Genomic DNA, 20,498 nt, shown 5'->3' on the forward strand with positions numbered 1-20,498 from the left:
AGACACGCTCATGCAGCAGGAAGCAGCAGAGGGTGTTGGATTTCAGGATTCACATGTTAGCATTGAAAGCTTTTGAACATAACACCGTGAGCCAAAATGTGCGTGAAATTGTGAACAAAGGGATTAATAAGACTATAAAAAGAGGTTTAGATATCAGCCCACTTCATAGAGGTTTGTTTGAATGTGAGACCTCTCTCTTTTTTTTGTTTCATGTTTGAAACGTGGGGGAACATGATGGACACAGAATATACAGACCTGGCATCTGGCACCAAAATAAATCACAATTATTGATGTAGTAACCTTTTGAAAAATTGTGAAAACCAACGTTGTCTTTCTGCAAAGTCAACAGAGGTTTTGTGCACGTTAGTTTAGTGGGTTCATCTGGAAAAGCATTGGCTAATTATTTGCAAATGGAATTGCCAGAACGGACATAAGTGGAGCGGAACCCCAGTTTAACATGCGCCGGCACTGGCGCGACTGCACTGCTCAACACGTTCAGGAAACACTGACACAATTTAATTAATAGAAGCGTTTTTTGACTGTGTTCACTGGCCGATGTCACAAACGTTACACGTGACGTCCCGCTTCTTGCTTTTGCGTATTGTGGCTCTACTGAAAACCTCATGAAGATCCAAATGTGCAAAATGCTAATTCTAGCAATTTTTCAACTGGTCTGATCAGGTCTGTAAATGTTACTATTGCGTCTCACAGCAACTACGGTGCGTTCAAGGGCCGTCAAACAAAGTGAAAAATCTCAACACTTGACAAAAAAATATTATCAGTGAAGCATAACAAAACTAGAAAAGCACTCGGAGAGCGCAGACCTCCAAGCGCCGTAGTTCCCCCCCCATATTGTGATTTACACCATAAATGTTAGTCCTACATTTATTTGATCTCCATATTTAGATTCCTTGACCATGAAAACATACCATTAGCAACTGGATTCATGATGATATCAATATTAGTTCAGCAGTTATTCACAAAAATTGCATTTGCCATAGTGGCGGTTTTCTTCTGGATCTCGCGCCATATCTTTGGAAGATACAACTGATATTTTATACAACCTGTTGGAAACTTGTCGTGTATTTTTTTTTTTACAAAGTGTTATATATAAGTTATATGCACAAATGCCCCAAATTGTCCTATTTCGCAATGTTAAAGAATCCTTTAAAAAAATTCCTGGATCCAGACGGTGATCCGGATCACCCCCAAAATGTAATCAGCTCTTCCATATCCCATTTCAGACAATTCTTGAAAATGTCATCCAAATCCATTCAGAACTTTTCAAGTCATTTTGAACACACACAAACAGATCAACGCCGGCAAAAACATAACCTCTTTGGCGGAGGTCATAAACGTGCAAAACTTGTGAGCTTTTTCAACGGTGGTGCATTTATGCTGTACATTTGACCTGTATTATCACATATCCATAAATTATTACCAACCTCGGGTGAATGAGATGTGTTTTCTGTAGACAAAATGGCCTATTTTTAGAGAAAAAAAATACTTTTTGGACCAAATATCTGCACCTTTTCAGGGTCATGAACGCTGACTGGATAATGTGCATCGATCCACTGTGCAGTTGTAATTTCATCTGATTGATTCATCACTTTTTTGAAGCCTTCCTTTACTTTGCAATTCCATAATCTCACTTTTGTTCGTTGACTCTCTTTTTTTCCTTCCGCTGCTCTGCAGATATGGGATATTTGTACATAGTTAATCTTCATACTATTTGTTATCTTCTTCCATAATGGAGTCTGTGTTTACATCGGATTCATATTTACTGCTGGCTTGGCATCTTGCTACATTGCTGGTTTCTAGGCTACGTGTTTGAAAAGAGGAAGACCTTGCGTCAGCCTCAAGGCTTGCTTGAAAGGATGGGAGGAGGAAAAGCTAGCAGGATGAAAAGCTTTTAATATGGAGGTAATAGGTGCAGCAGTCTGGGGAGAGTGGAGCTGCAGATCAGCATGAGATGACTAAAGCAAACAGTAAACGTCCATCAGGCTGATGAGGAGACGGGGCTTCATCCCTGACCCCCACATAGCCAGAAATCATCAGGATTAATGGGGGATTGTGCTGTATTGATTTTCATCAGCTCTTTATTTGCCAGTGCAGCTTCACACAATCTGTGCAGATTTTAGTGCTGCTTTCAGTCTGAAAATATCGAAAAGTCTTCACAGACTGCTGTGATGTATGACACGTCTTTTGCGTGGTGCATCTGTTCAGGGTTCTTTTTTTTATCAATTTGATCAGATAAACAGCCACATTATTTTGAAGTGTGTGAGTGTACAGTGTCACATGAATCCTCCACAAAATATTCTGTTACCTCACTTTTTATTAATCCTTATTTAGCCCACAAGAAGTCTAAAAAGCCACATAGTGAAAAATGAAAGGATGCAGAGGCCACTTTGATATTTTGTATAGCAATGCTTAGTAGTTGTTGTTTTTTTACATTTTTTAATTGCATCTCATATACAGTCGTCACAAAACATCGATGACACAGTAATGACACAAAACATTGAGACATTACCTTACATTAAATTACCTTAACACTGCATGAAGTCCGCCATGGCGAGTGAAAAAAAAACTCCTCCCATTCTGTTTGGAAGTGGTAAGTTTTTGGCTTCTTAACTTTACAAGAAATACATCTGACTTGTTAGCTCGTCTCGAGTCCCTGCAGCGTAAGAGTTGGTGTAAACAATGACTAAAAGGAGTGTAAAGGTGACTACAGGGCTCTAATAATGTTAAAAACCGTATTTAGAAAGTCATAAACAGCTTTTTTATGCTGTATCTACGAAAATATTTCATTTATTAACACTGAACCCTATTTTGTGAAAGTTCATTTAACGCTGTCGGATCTGGAACCAATTAAGCGCAATAAATGAGGCACAACTGTAGGTCAAAAAGCCTATTATTAGTACGAACTTCAGTCTTTGCTCTCTTTTCCCCATTTTTTTTGGCTGCTTCAAAAAAAAAAATCCAAATATTTCAACTTTCTTCTCAAATAATCTTCATAAATTTTGTTCTCATAATATTATGACTTTTCCACAAACCTAATTTTCCAAAAATGACAACTTTGTTATTTTGTTTGTTTTTCATAATATTATGACTTAAAAAACAACAACTTTATGCTACTAAAATGACGTAATTTTTCCTCAAAGTATTACGAGTTTATTCCCATAAGAATATTACTTTTTCTCACGAGCCAATTAAATAACAGCCGCAGGCCACATTTTGTGCACCCGTTTTATCGCATTATATGGAAAACTGATATTATTATTTCATATGTACACATTTAATTGATTCAACAATGTGTGCAGCAAATGAATCAGGTACAAACATAATTTCTGCAAAATTATTTTTATTTTTTTTTAGAAACACACTACAAGTTTACAATTTTACATAAGGGATGATTGCAGCAATGCTTCAAATCATAAAGAAACATTGCCTTCATAAATACAGTTTTGCTCATGTCCGAAAAGCTGGCGGTTTCATTCACTGAGCCTATTTACAGGACAGCATAAATACGTTTGAGCACATCATTTAGCTCATGATAAAATAAATCCCCAAAAAATCCACACTTGTATAAATATAGGTTCATCTAAGGATGGTAGAGGACAAAAAAAAGGATACATTTTGAATCCAGTGGTACAAACATGGCCACATAAGACTAATTATCGTTGCGTCAGGGATCTATCACAGTGGATATCATGAGTATGTCTTCCTTGGTATTATGATAACAGCAAAATGCAAATGATTTGAAAGGCTACCATGGAAACATTTTTCCAATGTCTTCTCACCATGGTTCCAATTGATGGTTTTATTGGCCTGTCAATCGTTATTTTCATCCACGTTATGTTTCCTTGCACAAAATCACTTCCATGGTTATCACTTGTCAATCGCATGAAGACCAGAGGCACGAATGTACCGCATCGGCCTTAAAACGTAATTCATGATAGAAATCAAAACAGCAAGAAAAGAAACCCAAAAGATTTGCATATTAGTCCCTTTACAAAGATATACTCTTCATTTCACCGTCAGACATTTTATATGCACCACTGCAGAGTGCACTACGACCAACCCTGTTATTTTTGCCTCGTTCTAATATTTTGAAAACAAGGTAAGTGTAAAATCGTGACGACTCTTACAGAGTTCAGTAAGCCAAATGTGATGGAACAGTTGCACAGAAAACTGCACTTTGTTTTGGATTTTTCCCCCATCATCCACAATCCTTATGTGAGACATGAACACACGTCGTTCTCTTTTCTGTGCGTTCTGAAGATATAAAAACAGCTAAAATGAGACAGCTCATTACTGCACGTAATGGGACACACCTATGTAGCAAACAAAGACCGCTATTAAAACACTAAAAACCTCCAATAAGGTTTTATTGTTTTATATACAGTATATTCTGTAACTATGCAGTAACAGGTACATTCATGACAACATGTGATATTTACAGTATTTTGCTGTATTTTGGTCCTTTTAAGCATTACCGGAACTTCCTTCCCTGGGCGCATTGATTTCACATAGCAACATAGAAACGAACGCTACACCTAGCTACATTTTGCTACGTAGCGTTACCTTTTGGTAGTGGTCTGAGGCTTGTGAGTGAGGGTGTGGTGAAGCTAGTCACCAGCCGGCTAGTAGCTAGCCGCTGTGGTGTGGTGTGGCAAGGTGTCAGTATGCCAGTAACGTAGTTCAATCAGCTAACAATGTTAATAATAAGAAGAAGAATAACAATGTCGCTATAGCTTAATATGCACGTCACATTATACGTAAATGGCGCATTGTTGTCGCTTTTTGGAGTGTTTTGCAGGCGGAATAAGTGTTTCCCATTACATGCATTCTCAGCAGCGTATTTGTATCTGTTTTTATATCTTTAGAACGCACAGAAAAGAGAAAGACGTGTGTTCTTGTCTCACATAAGGATTATGGAGGATGGGCAAAATTTCTTTTTTAAAAAGTGCAGTTTTCCTTTCTGATATAATTTGCACACAGTTACCTGAACAATGGGGAGAAAATTCATTACAAATTGTGAACTCTTAAGATTAAATTCAGAAGTACCTGAACTAACAAGAAAGGGTACTGTAATGTACTACTTTAACGTGGACGATTCAAAGTGAACCCAGATGCTACAAACTCCATCTACAGTGGGACCCATCTATGTCGACAACCCTCGGACTAGCTGACTGACATTAAAATAAACATAAACAGAGTTACTGTGGTAATTTCGTTACAGTAGCACGTCTTGCTCTCAACCCCAATGATAAAAGGATCAAGACGGTGTCAGAAGGGGCGGCATAGTGCCTACGCAGGAACATAATCCCTGGCGCATTTTATTTCTAAGAAGAACGCGGTGGACTGGGACTGGTTCCACTGTAAACTAAAATAAAGTGTAAAATAATAACAATCCTGCCCCTTGTTGAGCCGTAGAAAGTGTTTGGATGTAAGTGTTGTATGCTTATTATACATCAGCTTTTACGTGGAATGTGCATCTTGGTGATCTATTTAATTGTCATACATGGGGGGGTTTGAAATCGCCACATGGCTGATGCTGACCGCTTATGTGTATGTGGGATTTTCAATATAAATTAGCATCGAGCTAGTGCCTTTGTTTGAATGCATTTTGTTGCTGTCGAAGCTCACAGAGAAATGACTTTGTATCTTACGCAAGTTCTAATATACATTTTTGCATGTTCAGTTTTAGTGTTTCACAGTAAAGGCTCTGACATGGAAGTCAACCAGAGTCTTTATTGAGAACCTGTTATCTGTCTAGCAAGTAGAAACCGAATGCGAGGGGGAGCAGAATACAAACATTTTCCAGATACCTTTTCTTAAAATAATCAAGTTTGAGAATAAAAACTTGTTGTTCCTGAAATGTTCATCCAACTTATGATTGTTTTGTACTACCTCAAATTCAAACCGCACTGTCTTGTCATGAAATATAGGATGTTTGAGAAATTTTAGTTGAAAATGTTTGCTATTTGGGTCGTTGCCATTAAGGGGCGATGGTGGGTCCCTCTGCCAAACCAGTTGAAACCACTGCTCCAACTGTAACTCAGTAATTTAGAAAGTTAATTTTAGAGGTCAGTATGATGTAAAAATAAGCTCAGAGAGCCACAACAGTGATTTCTTTCTGGGGGCTAACCAGGCAGCCACGGGGGCTTAGTGCCACCAGTCCTCGTGCTTGTGTAAAACGAGTGTTAGCTGCCATTGGTGATAATGACAGAGGTGCCTTTGTGTCCGGGGGTCTGCTCTGCCGGTATGTGGAGGTGAGGGGTCACATCGGTGCTGGCAGAAGTGCAGTATCCCCGGAGGCTCTCTGGGTCATAAAGGTGTTCAAGAGCGTAGCCTGCCAATGGGTACGGCGTATGCTTTTCCAAGTATGGCCTAAAGTGGGTGTGTGGGGGGTACAGCGCTGGGGCCGGGGTGGGAGACGCTGAACACGAGCCTGGTCGACCAAAAGGGTGGTGTAATTGTGAAGAATGTGGGGACAGGTCTGTTTGGTGGTAGTCTTTCGACTTGTTGAGGCTTTCAGACCCTGGACTGCTAAGCCTGGACAATATAGTGGGGCTGGGCACCGGGCTGATCATGTGACTCACACCTCGACATACCACAGCCGGTCTTGGCCGTTGAGTATACTCGGAGGTAAAGCAGAGACCAGGGCTGTTTGACAGCCCATTGCCTTGCCCCAGTGGAGTATTTGGGTGAGCCTTGCGTTGCTGAAGTCGACTTTCTTCCTCCTTAATCAAATGCTGCGTAGCTCGAATGAGTGTCTCGATTTTGGTGGGTTCGTGTGGACTGGTGCAGTACTGCTCAGGTCGCTGGCGATCACCTGAGTCACTGGTTGAGCCTCCATCTGGTGAACTTACTACACTGTCCTCGTCCCAGTGATTGCGTCCTATAAGACATGATAAAAAAATACAAAACAATAAAACATAATTCGTTTTTTTGCCAGTTTTCCATATTTCAGTACAAGCTTTCTCATATCTTTGTTTTAAGACCAAGCAGAAGACAATACCTCCTACATTAGCTTCTTATGCATTAAATGGTGACTGACTGGACTTAGAACTTGCAAAACTGTGTCTGCCTTTCAGTGCTGCAGTATCATGTAGTATAGATTGTGACATTGTTATAAATAAATACAGTGGGAATTATTATTTGAATGACCCTGAAAGTCTGACAAAAAACTGCAGTTCATGCAAGACGTGGGCAAATGTTGCATGATTGTCATCAGACTTCAGCTTAGTCTTTCTGCAAGAGTTAACATCATTAGGACTAGAAAAGCAGAAACGGTTACAAGTGGTACGTGTCTCTGTCCTGGCTGCTCCTGGCCAGTGCAACAATAATAAGGAGGTTCACCATCCGGGTAATAAATTGCGGTCAACTTATGAGGTTTGACTGTACTTAAAATGTTCTAAAAGTGATTTTAGATGTTACCATGGAAGCAATGGACTGCTGTGATGTGGGGTGTGCTGCCATCATACGCCTCATGGTTCTCCAGTGAGCCCTTGCTCAGTGGCAGAATGGACCTTGCAGTGCTCCACCAGGTGTCTCTGCCGGGAGGAGGTGCTCCGAGGAAATAGCGCCCTGCCTCACATCGTCCCTGCTCACAACTTTGACCTTGAGCATGCGCATGGACGTGTGTGTGGCCATCAATGCCGTGATGCCGCTCTTCTGAACGACTGTAGCACAGCGGACGAGGATCAGTGAACTGCCTGTACACACAAGAGGTGTCCAGGCCTTCGTTCATCTCCAGCAGCTGTGGTGACTCTGTGTCCGTGAGGGGACTGTCCCTCCAGGCACTGTCCTGATCTGAATCAGACCGTTCTGTCTGAAAACTGGGGTACTGGGATGAGGGACAAAGAACAATTATAGTGGTCAAATAGTAACACAATGAAAAATGTGCCACATTTGTGAATGTTTGTTTTTAATGTTGCTCTGCTAAAAACAGCTTGTTGTCTTTCTGACTCAGGAAGCTCATTGGTTGGATCCGACCATACCACTCCCCTGTCATGTCATGCCAATTTATATAGGGCAAATTCCCAACAAAAGTGATCTCAAGGCACTTTCCATATGGAGTAGGTTGAAAACCATCTGAACCCCACATGAGCAAGCACTTTCGGTGAGAATGAAAAACTCTAAACAGGAAACCTTGGACACAACTCAGACCTGAGATCATTCATTGTGCAGGGCATTGAATAATCATTAAAGGAAAACTACACTTTTTTGGAATTTTGCCCATCATCCACAATCCTTATGTGAAACATGACCACAGAAAAGAATACTGTAAGTATTCCATGTTATCATGAATGTACCTGTCACTGCATGGTCACAGCATGGACAGAAAACCATAAAAAGTTGTTGGAGGTTTTTTTAGAGGGCTTTATAGTCGAAATATGTGTGTCCCATGGCGTGCATTGTTAGCTCGCTCATGCTAACTGTTTTGTTCTCTTCAGAACGCAAAGAAAAGGGAAAGACAGGCATGCTCATGTTTTACTTAAGGATTGTGGATGGTGAGCAAAAATGAAAAAAAAAAAAAAAAATGCAGTTTTCCCTTAATAGGTCACTCGCCCAAAAAGGCTTCATCACTTCATGCTCAAAGACTTGGTAGGACAGCTGTAGTCTGACTGGATATGACAGCTCTGACTACCTAGTCTTTTAGTACGAACTGAAGAAGCCTGAGCGGATGACAAGTGAAACGTCTTCTCAGACAACCTGCACAGTCCAGCTGTCCAGTTTGTGTGCTACATTTGTTCGATAATCACAAATGACAAAAAAAATAAACGAACTGTTCAATAGTTAAATTGTCGCACCATAAAACATTGATTATAACTGCACAGGCAATTTCCTAAGTAAGATTTTATCCACTTTCAAATGTAAAAACAAACTATGCAAAGTGTTTTTCGAGAAAGGGCGTTCAAACTTTTGACTAGTGCTGTATATGTACAATTATTAAACCCCCAATGGAAAGTACATTTTCTTTCAATAATGGTGTAATATTATATTTCTCTAGGTTTTCTGGCATCATGGGTGAGGCTCACCTCTTCTATGGGTGCCTTGGACGATAAATGCTACAGAACTGCAGATTTGACGATGTGAGACACAAACAAATATTGAATACTCACCTGTGTGTATGGTGAGAGTCTAGCTTTGGTCTTGGGTCGGGATATTTTGCTCTTAGGGGTTCTTCCCGTCTCAGCTAGGCTGCCTCCTGTATTGCAAGAAGCCTTGGGTGTGATCTGATCCAAAGATAGTTGGAGGCCTTTATACTCTGTCTCCCTATGAAAATAAATATTCATTACATGTATTAATTGGAATTTGGCCTTTTAAAGCTCTGTTACAGAGCTTTGCTTAAGCAGAAATGACTGACCTATAGAGAAAGCAAAATGGCCAACACACAGTTGTACTTTTCACCTCCAACAAAAACAACCTTGAACATTTGTTTAGCATTTAGAGCATCATCATAATGCTGGACGAACCAGCACGCACCAAGACTTGTGTCCATGTGTGGCAGCATAAATACCTGGAAGGCTTGGGATGTTCTGAGAGAGCTCAAACGGCTGTTGGGATGCTTGTTTTACCAGAGGGATTGAAGCAAGCACTTCAACAAACACTACACAGAGGGAAAACTGCCTAATCAAATACACTGGGAGATTAAAGGCTATGTCTGGCTAAATCAGGCCTGTAGGAGAAGCTTGGACATCTCACTACTGGGAAAAGGGAATTGATTTCTCTCCCAAGTGCTGTAAGGATGTTGCCATGGCAAATCAGTCCGACGGAAAACTTTGGCACAGATTATTTTTTGAGACAAATAGTGATTTCTTCTTCCCCTCCTCTCAGTGTCTGGCTACATAATACACAAACTGGATGGCACAAATGAGCACACCTAAGCAGATGCATGCCATAGGATTTTGGTATGGCCATGAATGTTAAGTTAATTTGGGGTCCTCAATGATTTAATTGAACTGTTAATTTTCCAGGATGGAATGATTAGTTATGCACATATTAGAAGTACACGAGTCTGAATTAATATTGGATTTCTCAAATAAACGTAGGGTTATAATTATACATACAGGCTCAAATATATACTGTACAAACATTCAAATCAAGTCTTTTGGTGCCATTTCTAAGTAACTGCATATTCCAAGATTGTCAGTTCAAGCAATTGTACATAAGAACAAATTATTTAGATGTCACCGCTTTGCCAAGGTCTGGAAGAAGACCCAAACTCTCAATATCTGGTGAAAGGAAATTGGTTACGATGTTCAGGAACAACCAAGGCTCAAGCCTGCCATGAACTGGAAACTGCCATGGACTGAGAGGGTGCCAATCAAGAAAGAAATCCTTGCTCCGAAATCCACACCTTCAAGCTGAACTAAAATTTACATCTGGGATCCTTGTCCTGTTGACAACATAACTGCTTAGGAATTGATAAAGCAGGCTAACATTAAACTTCCGGAATGATATAAGCCCTGACCTCAACCCTACTGAATGTTTGTGGGTTATGCTTAAAAGTCGGGTCTGTGACAGTAAACCACCAAACCAGACTCTCTCAATGTCTCTGCGTGCCTTGAAATGCTGTTAAAAAGGTTATGAATAAAATCAGTGACAAAGGGTAGCCTTGGTTAGTGTCCAACCTTCACTGGAAACAAATCTAATTTACAGCCGACAATGCGGACCAAACTCTGACACTAATTGTACAAGGCCCATATCAGGAGATCCATTGCCCCCTCGTCCTGGAACCGCCCCACAGGCACCCCCGGACGGACATGGTTGAATACCTTTGCCAAAACACATATGGAAAAATTGTGGGATCGCAATATTTCAAAAAGTCAAAAGAGTCCATGTGTATATGTCAGCAAAACCAAAGTTCAACCTAAAACACTGCTCAGAACACATGACACCCAAAATGTATACCGACTCACTCCGTTCATGTGAGTAACAGGCACAGCATGTTTTAATGTGCATTTCGTAATTTGCACAGAAAATAAATGCAAATGGGCTGCTAGTGAAAGCAACCACAGTTATCCAAAACCATTTCACCCAACAGGGTCAATCTAATGAATATTTACTCCTGTGAAGACAATAAGTTCCTCTGCAAGCTCTTCCCCACAACAAGAATGTAATTGTTTATTACTGACTTATTTATTTGAATACAGTAAAAGTAGTATTTTATTTATCAATTAATAAATATTTCAATTTAATTAGCTGTATTTATTTACCAAAAAGGAATAACGCAACACAAGACATTTCATTCTTTGCAGCCCAATGATTAGGAACCCCTGCTTCACAACATTAAGAAAAACTACAATATAATTGTAGGTAAATATACCCATCAGACTGACTCCTGATATACACCATACCAACTGTATCCAGCAAACTGTTGATTTCCGTCTGCACAGTATCTGGGGTGTACCTAAGGGGTGATACGATCCTTTGTGGTCAAATGCTTTCACTGAGGAAATGTCTTTATTTGAAGTATTGCTAAAGCTCGGCAGTGGCAGGTCTGCAGACCATAGAGCATGAGACGTTAAACACACAGTAGGAGTTCACATTCAGGTGAACTGCCCTTATCAATTCTTATCCGTGGCTGTGTAAACAAAAGCTGCTGGACAAACAATTGTTGCCCTTGATAGTATCCTTCAACAACAGGCCACCTCTGGCCTACCAAGAAAGATTATCACATTGTTCCATTTATTGTGCAGAAAGTACATGTCTCTTGTTTCACATACGCCATCACATATCCCAGTTGAACCATTAAGTATTTCAAAATAGAGGCTCTAGAGCCTCAATGCCTTTCAATTAAAATGCCATAAACACTGTTTTGGATCTTATTTAGAAAGTAGCATTACTGAAGTGTCAAAAGGGTGCTCACCACCATGCGGATATACAGGAAAACACAATGCAGTCGTAATCACACTCTTCCACTTTGGGAACAGCAAACTCAAATGGCAAAGAAAAGATACTTACGTGAGAACGTAGTTGACACTGACAATGCAGTGAGGTCGGGATGAGCGACTGTTGTGCACGATGGTAGCATAACTCTGAACCCACACCCAGCCACCATGCTTGGCCAGGAAACGGTAGTACTTTGTGGTGACTTGGCCTTTTACAAGCACTATAAAATATTAGGATAAGAAAAACAAATAGAACATCTATTAAATCACATTGTCAAGTCCAGGGAGAACACTGCTTATCCATTTTGAATTAATGTTACAGCCTTGAAATGTCTTAAAATGACAGATACAAAATATGTACATATGAATATCTATATAGGACACTATCCTATGTTTTTATTTCCATATTTTTGTCAAAAGTAAAAGGTGATTGCCATAGCGGTTATAATAATGACATAATAGTGTAGTAATTTACTTTAGGCTCCAGCATACCCGCGATCCTAGTGAGGATAAACGGCATAGAAAATGGATGGATGGATAATTTACTTAAATTTTTTGTTTAATTATTTTTTTTTTAATTATTATTATTATCATTGGCTTACTATTTGGCTTGGCACTATCACACGTGTCTGCTCTCCTGTAGTGGTGTGGCGTTAATGAACAAATATGGTTCCTTGTCCTATAAAGCAGTGATTCCCAACTCACAAAGCTGTTTTCAGTGGTCGCGGGCCTTTGCCTGGGCAAAAACAAATTTGTAATGTAATGGCACGATGTGTTTGAATGCACCGCGTTGTCGTCTGTGCTATTCATGCTATTCGCTTGCGACACCTCCACAACTTGAGTGCCATGTTTATGGGCGACTTGTCAAACTTGAGCAGGAGGGGAAGGACATCGCGTGGGGATTTAACGTGCCGTCAATCCGACACGCAGCTGCAGATATCTGCTGGAGAAAAGCGTGTCATAAAGAGAGAGACAGCGTCTCACCGCTGCAGCTCAGGATGTGTTGTGTCATGGAATTCTGCCCACAGTGAACACTGCTGTCTAGGCAGCTGCGTAACCGTGGCAAACAGTCCCTTTAAATCTAAGACATTGGAAAATTTTGAGTTGAAAAATTTTTGCGATTTGGTTTGCCCCTTGTTGTTGAGGGGTGATGGTGGGTCCTGCAGCCAAACTAGTTGAGAACCACCGCTATAAAGGGCTAAGCTTCATATACGATGACTGTGATGACGTGCGTGCATGTATCATTGGATGTGGACAATGGGTTCTGCAGGTTTCCAGTACTCACATAAATGATGTGCACAGCGCAGATGGAAGGAGTCACAGCTGTGGACATGATGATAGAGGGTCTTCTCTATTAAATCTTGTGGCTCGTAGCCCGTAAGCTCTGCAACCCTAAGCAACACACACATTTTCAGCTGTCACTAAGTCTTCCAGTGTAGGCTCGCAATTGAAAGTACTGGTTGAGAAACAACTCCACTAACAAAGTACTGTGTTACTGTGGAAAAAGGGTGATGACATACAGCAATATTAGATGTGCAAACACTATTGTGAACGCGAAAATATACCGTGAATCGAGGAAGATGAGCTTCATATCCAGGCTGGCTCTAAACATGAACATGTTGCTATGCAGTTTGATCTCAGTCACTGCACTGGGTGGTAATGAGTGACCAACGGCCACCAGCCCAACATTCTGATAGCAGCCGTCAAAAGGAGACATGTCCAGGCTGTACTGGCGGATTTTCAGGTAGCCACTGCAGTGAATGACCTGGATAGAACAATCAGACATCTGTCAATTTTATTTCCGGTTCATTCTCATTTTGGTCATTCAGTCTTCCAGATCATAATTAAAAACATAAAATAAACAACAGTTTTTCTGTTGTTCTGACCTTGTAGCCTCCACACGTAAGACCAGCATTCCTTTTCGCAAGAACGCATTTCATTCTCAGAAAGAATGAGCGCTCCATCTCATATTCTGTGGAAAACATTCAAAAAAACAATATTAATGCTAGAGACCAAACCCTTCTGCTAGATTGACGTTGACCTTCTCTTCTGATTTCCGATCAACATTTGCAATAAAAGTGACTGTCACAATTATTAGATTAGATTCAGTCCCTCTTCAATATGCCTCACACTTATTAAACACATTTTAAAGTATAAAGTGCATATGTCCTCACCACTAATGAATGATAAGGTAAGATGATTGATGAACAGATGGAATGGGAGTCACGATGTAGAAGTTATATTAAGAATAAGTTTCACTTTTGCATCTCACGGCAACTATGATGCAGTCAAAGGCCGCAGAGTGACGTGCAAATTCACGAGGCTTGATGAAAATCATCAGTGAGCCGTAAAAATCGTGGGCTTTTTTTAAACAGCAATACATGTATTATGTACATTTTATCACACATTTATAAATGATTACCGACATAGGTTGGCTGAGATGTGTTTTTCTGCGGGAAAAAACAGCCTAGTTTCGGAGAAAAAAATTAAATAAATAAAAAACGTATTTTTTGGACCAAAAATCAATGAATTTGTGGGGATGCACTGTATTTTCTTCTTGGATTAGGTTGGTATACATTGAAACAAGAATAGAAAATAGTAACTCCAAAAGGAAAATATGCATCGCTATGTCTTGTTTCTCAACGTCCACACGATAATGAAAACAACAAAAATAAACTTTCTGAGCACAGTAGCATCAACGTGAATGCTTGTCTCTCAGCAAGTTTGTGTTATGTTTAATGCATCATTTTTTTTTTTACCTTGGACAAAATGTGAATGGTAAGGCTGGTGTGCGGTGAGGACTGCGGTCATTTCATCGTGGTCTGCTGGATGGATGTATTCATAAATGCTGTTTCCTGTCAACTCTACCTGAAATGCACAATCATGTCAGGACTGTGACACCTCAGACTCATCATACCTAAGGAGGTAACATTACCTTTGCTAAACCAACCTGAGACAGACCTAAGTGAACCGAGGCTGTTTCTGATATGTACATTATTTTCCCATCTGGAGCAACCACAAAAATGAAGCCATCCAATGTCTGAAATAAACAACAGAGAAGTTACAACATTATTAACCACATGTTTAATGTTTAATGCTCTCCAATTGACATTGTACATTGATGTGTGTATGTGACAACAGAATGGCTATGTTCTACAGCCACTCTAGACTATACAGTATTAGTTTAAAGCAAATTTATTAAAACCACAGTGCCTAAACTTCCTTTGGAAGAAAAGCTTTGCAGTAAAAATGGTATCACACCAACTTTCCTTCTGAAGTTAAGTAAAATTGTTTCACTGGAAAATGGTTTGTAGTTCATCTGTTGATCTTTTCACAATTTATTGGTTAGGTGTTCAACATGTTTTTTTTTTTTTTGTGGCACCATTTTTACACTAGATGTCCCTGTCTTGTTTCGTTACGTACGTGGTGCATTTGACAAGACAGAGCTGAAAATGGCTTGTGTCGTGTTGGTCAATGCCTCCTCTCCGGACGGTTTTTTAATGTTTTCCTCAACTCAGCTCAGCTCAGCTCGGCTCAGCTCACATCTAAAGTTACTTGGTAAACTTGTTTTGTTACGTACGCGGTGCATTTGCCAAGACAGACCTGTAAACGGTTCGTGTTCCGTCAGTCACTACCCGTGTTTTGTTTTTTTTTCTCATTTGGCTGTTGATATAAAGTCAGTTTGAAAACCTTGCTTGTAGTACTGAATGCGGTGCTTTTGAGAAAACTACAGTGAACAAGGCAGACAGATTAGTTCCCTGTTTGCCATCACTGGATGTTTGATGAATCACCAACGTCTTACAGATCACTTACACACATACACAGTACACATAGAGCTGAATAATGAACAATAAATGTAGCAACTTCTGATCAATCCATGTCAATGTTAGACTTAAAATAATGTACCCACCCATTTCCAGTTAAAACACGCCCGCTTCCGGTTTATACCCTGCCCATTCAGAGTGCAGATAGGATACAGATCATTTAGATGGGTGAACAGATACAGATGCAGATAGTGGTGTACTCGCTCATCCCTCGTAAACACACATAGGGCAACTACTACTATGGGGAATAATAAGCAACAGCTGTGTTAACACATAACTTAGCAACTTTTTACAAAACAAGTACCCCAAAGCATGCTGGGAGCAGGCATCACTCCCAATACTTTATGTGGCCCAGCTTCACCCAGACTCAAAGTTTGAGACCCTTAGTCTAACTTATGAACTGACTCAAGTGAACTATTGGCTTGGCTAGCTTTTTCATGCACATTTACATTTCAAGTCATATTATGTGAAATTAAATTATATTTTGAACTGCTTGGAAGGTCTGAGACAACATCAAAACACTGTATTTAAATGGATTACAATGTGAGGTGGCATGGTATTCGTATTGGTATTAGTATTGTGGTACTGGCTGCTGCCTCTTATTTTCCCACTACTCTTATCTACATCTTACATGTTGCTATTTGATTGATTTAGTTAGTGTCTATGGAAGAATTTGAAATAGCCAAAAATACAGCACATTATTTGTACTACATCGTTTATGATAACAAGTGCTCGTAGATATTGTAACAGAGGTGATCGTTTCAGCAATATTAACATCTTGTGAGGAATCTCATTAATAAGTAAGGCATTGTCAACGGGGTGGCTTGATGTTTGAATGTGGCCAAGCAAAACAGGAAAATAGTCACATTTTATGGCGAAAAAACAGGTGCTGTTCACACTTTCTACATGATTAGGTAAACATGCACAATACCAATGACATCCAAGACAAGAGATGCACTAAGTCCTACTCACTGGTGCTCAGTTTGCATTTAGCAGCTCTGTCTAGTTATATAGTGTGGGTGAACAAATAAAAACACAATATAATACATATTGTTATAGAACATATTTATAAAAGATAATTAAAATATTAGCTCTATGCCCATAATAACATTTTTTCCCAAACGATGTTATTCTGATATGCCTAATTGTAAACAGACACACACAAAAATGAAAACAAAAAACAGCATTATTCTACTTTTGTTTCAAGATATAATTACAATATGACTGTTGATGTGACTGGGAGCTGTGAATTAACACATATTGCATACTCCTGGTTGTGTTATTTAATTGATTAGAGATCAAAAGGAAAAAGAAAAAGTATAGTCTGCGACTGACTGCAGGGTCATTTGTGATTGTGACGTATTATGGCTTCATAAAATATCGTTTTCATTTTTAAATAGTCAATATGCTTTTTGTGCGGAAGCCCAGTTGCTGCTGATGTGACAAATGATGTGCAGTGTAAAGGCAGAAAGACAGATGGGCTCGCGCGTGACCACCAATGCGCTCAGCTCATTTAAGCGCAAGAAGGAAAACATCAGGAGGCGAATGATGGCAATACAGACACGTGCAGCAACCACATAGTCTATATTGTTCAAGTTGTTATTATCACCAATATTATTAATAATATATAATCATGTATGCACCCGGGTACTCCAAACAGGCAGTTTAATTGTGGACTCTAAATTAGGTGTGAATAAACTCTAAAATAAGAGTAAAAAAAATAGGTGTGAATGTGTGTAAATAATGGCACCAGTCCAAGTTGGCATAAAGACACGAGAATACACAAATCAATAGACAAAACTGGATGTATGATTGGATAATAATTATTAGTATTATGATCACCTGTAGGAGATGGGAGCCTAATTCCTGGCTGACCCCATCCAGAGTGCTGCGGCTCACATGACCCCACGACTCACCAAGGCCTGGTAAACAAAACACAATGAATAGAAAAAATATTTAACATATAAGAACATATATCTTCCATAACAACATTTAGCTAAACAAGCAATTCGGTGCAACAAGCCTATTTTTAATAACAGAAAATATAGCCAAAAAATGGATTGGAACAATATACAGAAAATGCTCTTTGATGAAAATATATCAATTAATTAAAATCCATGACATTATCAATGCATCAAAGTGCATTGTTAACAAATATGCATCACAGTTTAATAAACGCGAGCTTTTTAAACCGAAAAAAATCCCTGTTGAAATCCGATAATAACCAATTCGTCGTGTGAAACTATTTGCATAAACTATTCAGCGCGGTGAAGAAAAAAACCGATCTCGCATGAGGCCCAATAGGCAACCCAAAGCTGGACAAAACAAACAGGACTCTCTGCAGCAGACTTGGAATTGAAATGCAAATCTGCTTGGGCAAAATAAACAGGCGGCATGCAGGGAACACTGTGGTCCATAATATGGACTTCTCTGTTTGGACTCGGAACACAATAACATTGTCTGCAAAACAGCTTACGAAAGAAATATCCCAATAATTAAACGCTTAAATAGGATTGGGCTGTATATTGGAAACGAATGGGGACTTTATAATTGATCACCGACGGCATACAGAAGCAAGACTTTTGTTTGAAAAGTGTTTTTTGTCTTTATGTGCTGATAATATTTGATATAAACTTCAATCTTGTCACCGTTTTATTACTTGTTTCTTTCAAATTGGCATTATTTGGGGGGAAATAAAAGATTTGAGGACCCACTCACCTCACTTAATCCATTTATTTTGAATGGAAATAAACTAATATCCCATTGCTGCCTTATAGCCCAATCTACACAGTTACGTGAGACTTGGTTGTAATAGTTAGTAATATAAAAAATAATTCCCCTTCCTTTCCACGTGACTTTTCAGGATTCGATTATTAGGTGGTGGGTGAAGGCCTCTAAGCGATTGAGCCTATTTCAAGCAGAAAATAGCTCATAACACAACAGAGGATGTAAAGGAGATGCCTACTAAATTATTCCGAGAGCACATCTTGCATGCTGATAGTCTCTAATGCAGCGCAGACGACTGCTGCTGCAGAGACATGTGCTCCCAGGAAGGTAATAATTGACGGCCGTCATTTTGACACTATGCGTATGTCGTAGACATGCTTCTGTGACAGGGCTGCGGCCTCTATCAATATTTTCGATTATCATCATTAGCAGAAGCAATTACATTCCTGTATGTATCCATACCATCTAATTCTATTCAATGCTGAACAATAAAATAGTCACGTTGATCAACTGACTGTGTGTGCCATGAACAAAAGGTGACCGAAAGCATACTGTTATTATTATTATTATTATTCATGTAAGGACGGCTTCATTTAGGTGCATGAGCTCTTCTTTGTCAGTGCGTCTTAAATACTGTGAGCCTGGTGTGTGTGCGCGGCTCCGAGGAACAAACGTGAGCACGCTACTAATATGCGCGGCTCTGCAGCAGTCACGCATGCAGCATGGATCCTCATCACCAGATAATCTGCTGCATGGCAGGGGCCACATGGGGCCCGGCGAGAAACGACATCGCCGGTAATATATATTTGTAGCCAATAGTCTGAACACATGGGCAAAAGATACAGTTATTATTTGTGATAGGTTGTAATTGTGTGTGTGTGTATATATATATATATATATATATATATATATATATATATATATATATATATATATATATATATATATATATATATATATAATTGTATATATATAGGCCTGTATATAACGCAGAAACAGTATTCTGTAGATATTTTTATTTCATACAATAAATCGATTTTTCATTCTGTTATTGCATGTATATATTTTATGTCATTGTGTATTATCTGTTTATTAATAAATGATTGAGTAAATTACACTTCTTTGGATAAATGCATGCACATGATGTGTATTTTTCCTGTCCAGACTTTATTATATGTAAACACGTGTCGCTCATATTTAATTTTCCCACTTTACCGAAACATATATTTGGTTCGTGTTATCACCATATGAAATCTGAAAGTAGCTCTCGTCCCTCCTCCTGAACAAATCACTTTCAATATATTTTAAAATATATTGTTTTAAAAATGCAGCATTGTGAGTGACAGTGTGCCCTCCCCCCTTTTTAAATTGTAAAGTAACTCTTGAGCTTTCTTTAGAAACAAATCATGAGAAAAATAAAGTCCAAGACACTCGATCCCCGTAAGAAAAATGTTATCACATTGGTGTCAAGAGGTCCCAAATTTGCTGTTACTGTAGACGTATACTTTAATATTACCTTGTTATGGTGGTTTTAAGGTAATACTTCGGTATTACTGAGCCTTACCATCAGGAAAGACTATCCTCATTTTCAGGTAGCTTGTTGTCAGGCGGATGATGGAGGCTTTATCCAACTGGGACGTGATGGCGGATGGCAGCGGCAACAGTTTGGCCAGTTCATAAAACTCACTATTCTCCTTTTCCCGTCGAGTCCGGGCAGCATTTTTGGATTTCTCCTTCATGGTGACTTCTATCAGTCCGGCTGCGGTCACATCAAACAACAAGCGAAGGGTCGCCGCATTCCCGCGCACCTGAGACGCCTGCGGGAGTGCGGGTAGGTCGGCCTCAAGTCTACAGCAGCCGGGACCTCATTGCCGCTGCATGGACAGGACTTGAAGGTTTTAAGTGTCTTTAGTGAAGACTAGGAGAAAAAAATGGCATTCAGAGAGACCATTATGCTTCACTTCAAAACATCAACCTGCTAGCTTGATAGCTTACCTCGGCTAAGACAGCAAACGTGGTGTTAAAAGCGGTCAAAATGTTCAAA

The 20,498-nt window shown here is 39.6% G+C and overlaps 1 protein-coding gene across 3 annotated transcripts; it reads right to left on the reverse strand.

Moving 5' to 3' along the window:
- Positions 1-3,465: 3,465 nt before the first annotated feature.
- sim1a (SIM bHLH transcription factor 1a) lies at positions 3,466-20,193 on the reverse strand. Of its 3 annotated transcripts, none has more exons than XM_054781640.1 (11): positions 20,019-20,193; positions 17,570-17,649; positions 14,854-14,943; positions 14,663-14,771; positions 13,790-13,875; positions 13,469-13,668; positions 13,189-13,295; positions 11,977-12,124; positions 9,132-9,285; positions 7,444-7,852; positions 3,466-6,904 (listed from the first exon to the last, which is right to left on the reverse strand). In XM_054781640.1, the coding sequence occupies exons 1-11, from the start codon at positions 20,191-20,193 to the stop codon at positions 6,207-6,209; spliced, it is 2,256 nt and encodes a 751-aa protein (XP_054637615.1). In that variant the 3' UTR covers positions 3,466-6,206. The 3 variants fall into 3 exon arrangements, with proteins under 3 accessions (XP_054637615.1, XP_054637614.1, XP_054637616.1); XM_054781639.1 differs by having other exon boundaries at positions 14,839-14,943; XM_054781641.1 differs by lacking the exons at positions 17,570-17,649; positions 20,019-20,193 and having other exon boundaries at positions 14,865-14,946.
- Positions 20,194-20,498: the final 305 nt, after the last annotated feature.

Source organism: Dunckerocampus dactyliophorus, chromosome 7, assembly GCF_027744805.1.
Source record: "Dunckerocampus dactyliophorus isolate RoL2022-P2 chromosome 7, RoL_Ddac_1.1, whole genome shotgun sequence".
NCBI classification, from domain to species: domain Eukaryota; kingdom Metazoa; phylum Chordata; class Actinopteri; order Syngnathiformes; family Syngnathidae; genus Dunckerocampus; species Dunckerocampus dactyliophorus.

What these genes read in the sequence shown, in the direction of transcription:
- sim1a (XM_054781639.1), bottom strand. Translation starts at nt 20,193, where the DNA reads ATGAAGGAGAAATCCAAAAATGCTGCCCGGACTCGACGGGAAAAGGAG. An exon ending in TAGGCTCCCATCTCCTACAG is followed by an intron (nt 14,944 to 17,569) that starts GTGATCATAATA and finishes TGTTTATTTCAG; the next exon opens with ACATTGGATGGCTTCATTTT. An exon ending in CTCATCTTCCTCGATTCACG is followed by an intron (nt 13,296 to 13,468) that starts GTATATTTTCGC and finishes TGTGTTGCTTAG; the next exon opens with GGTTGCAGAGCTTACGGGCT.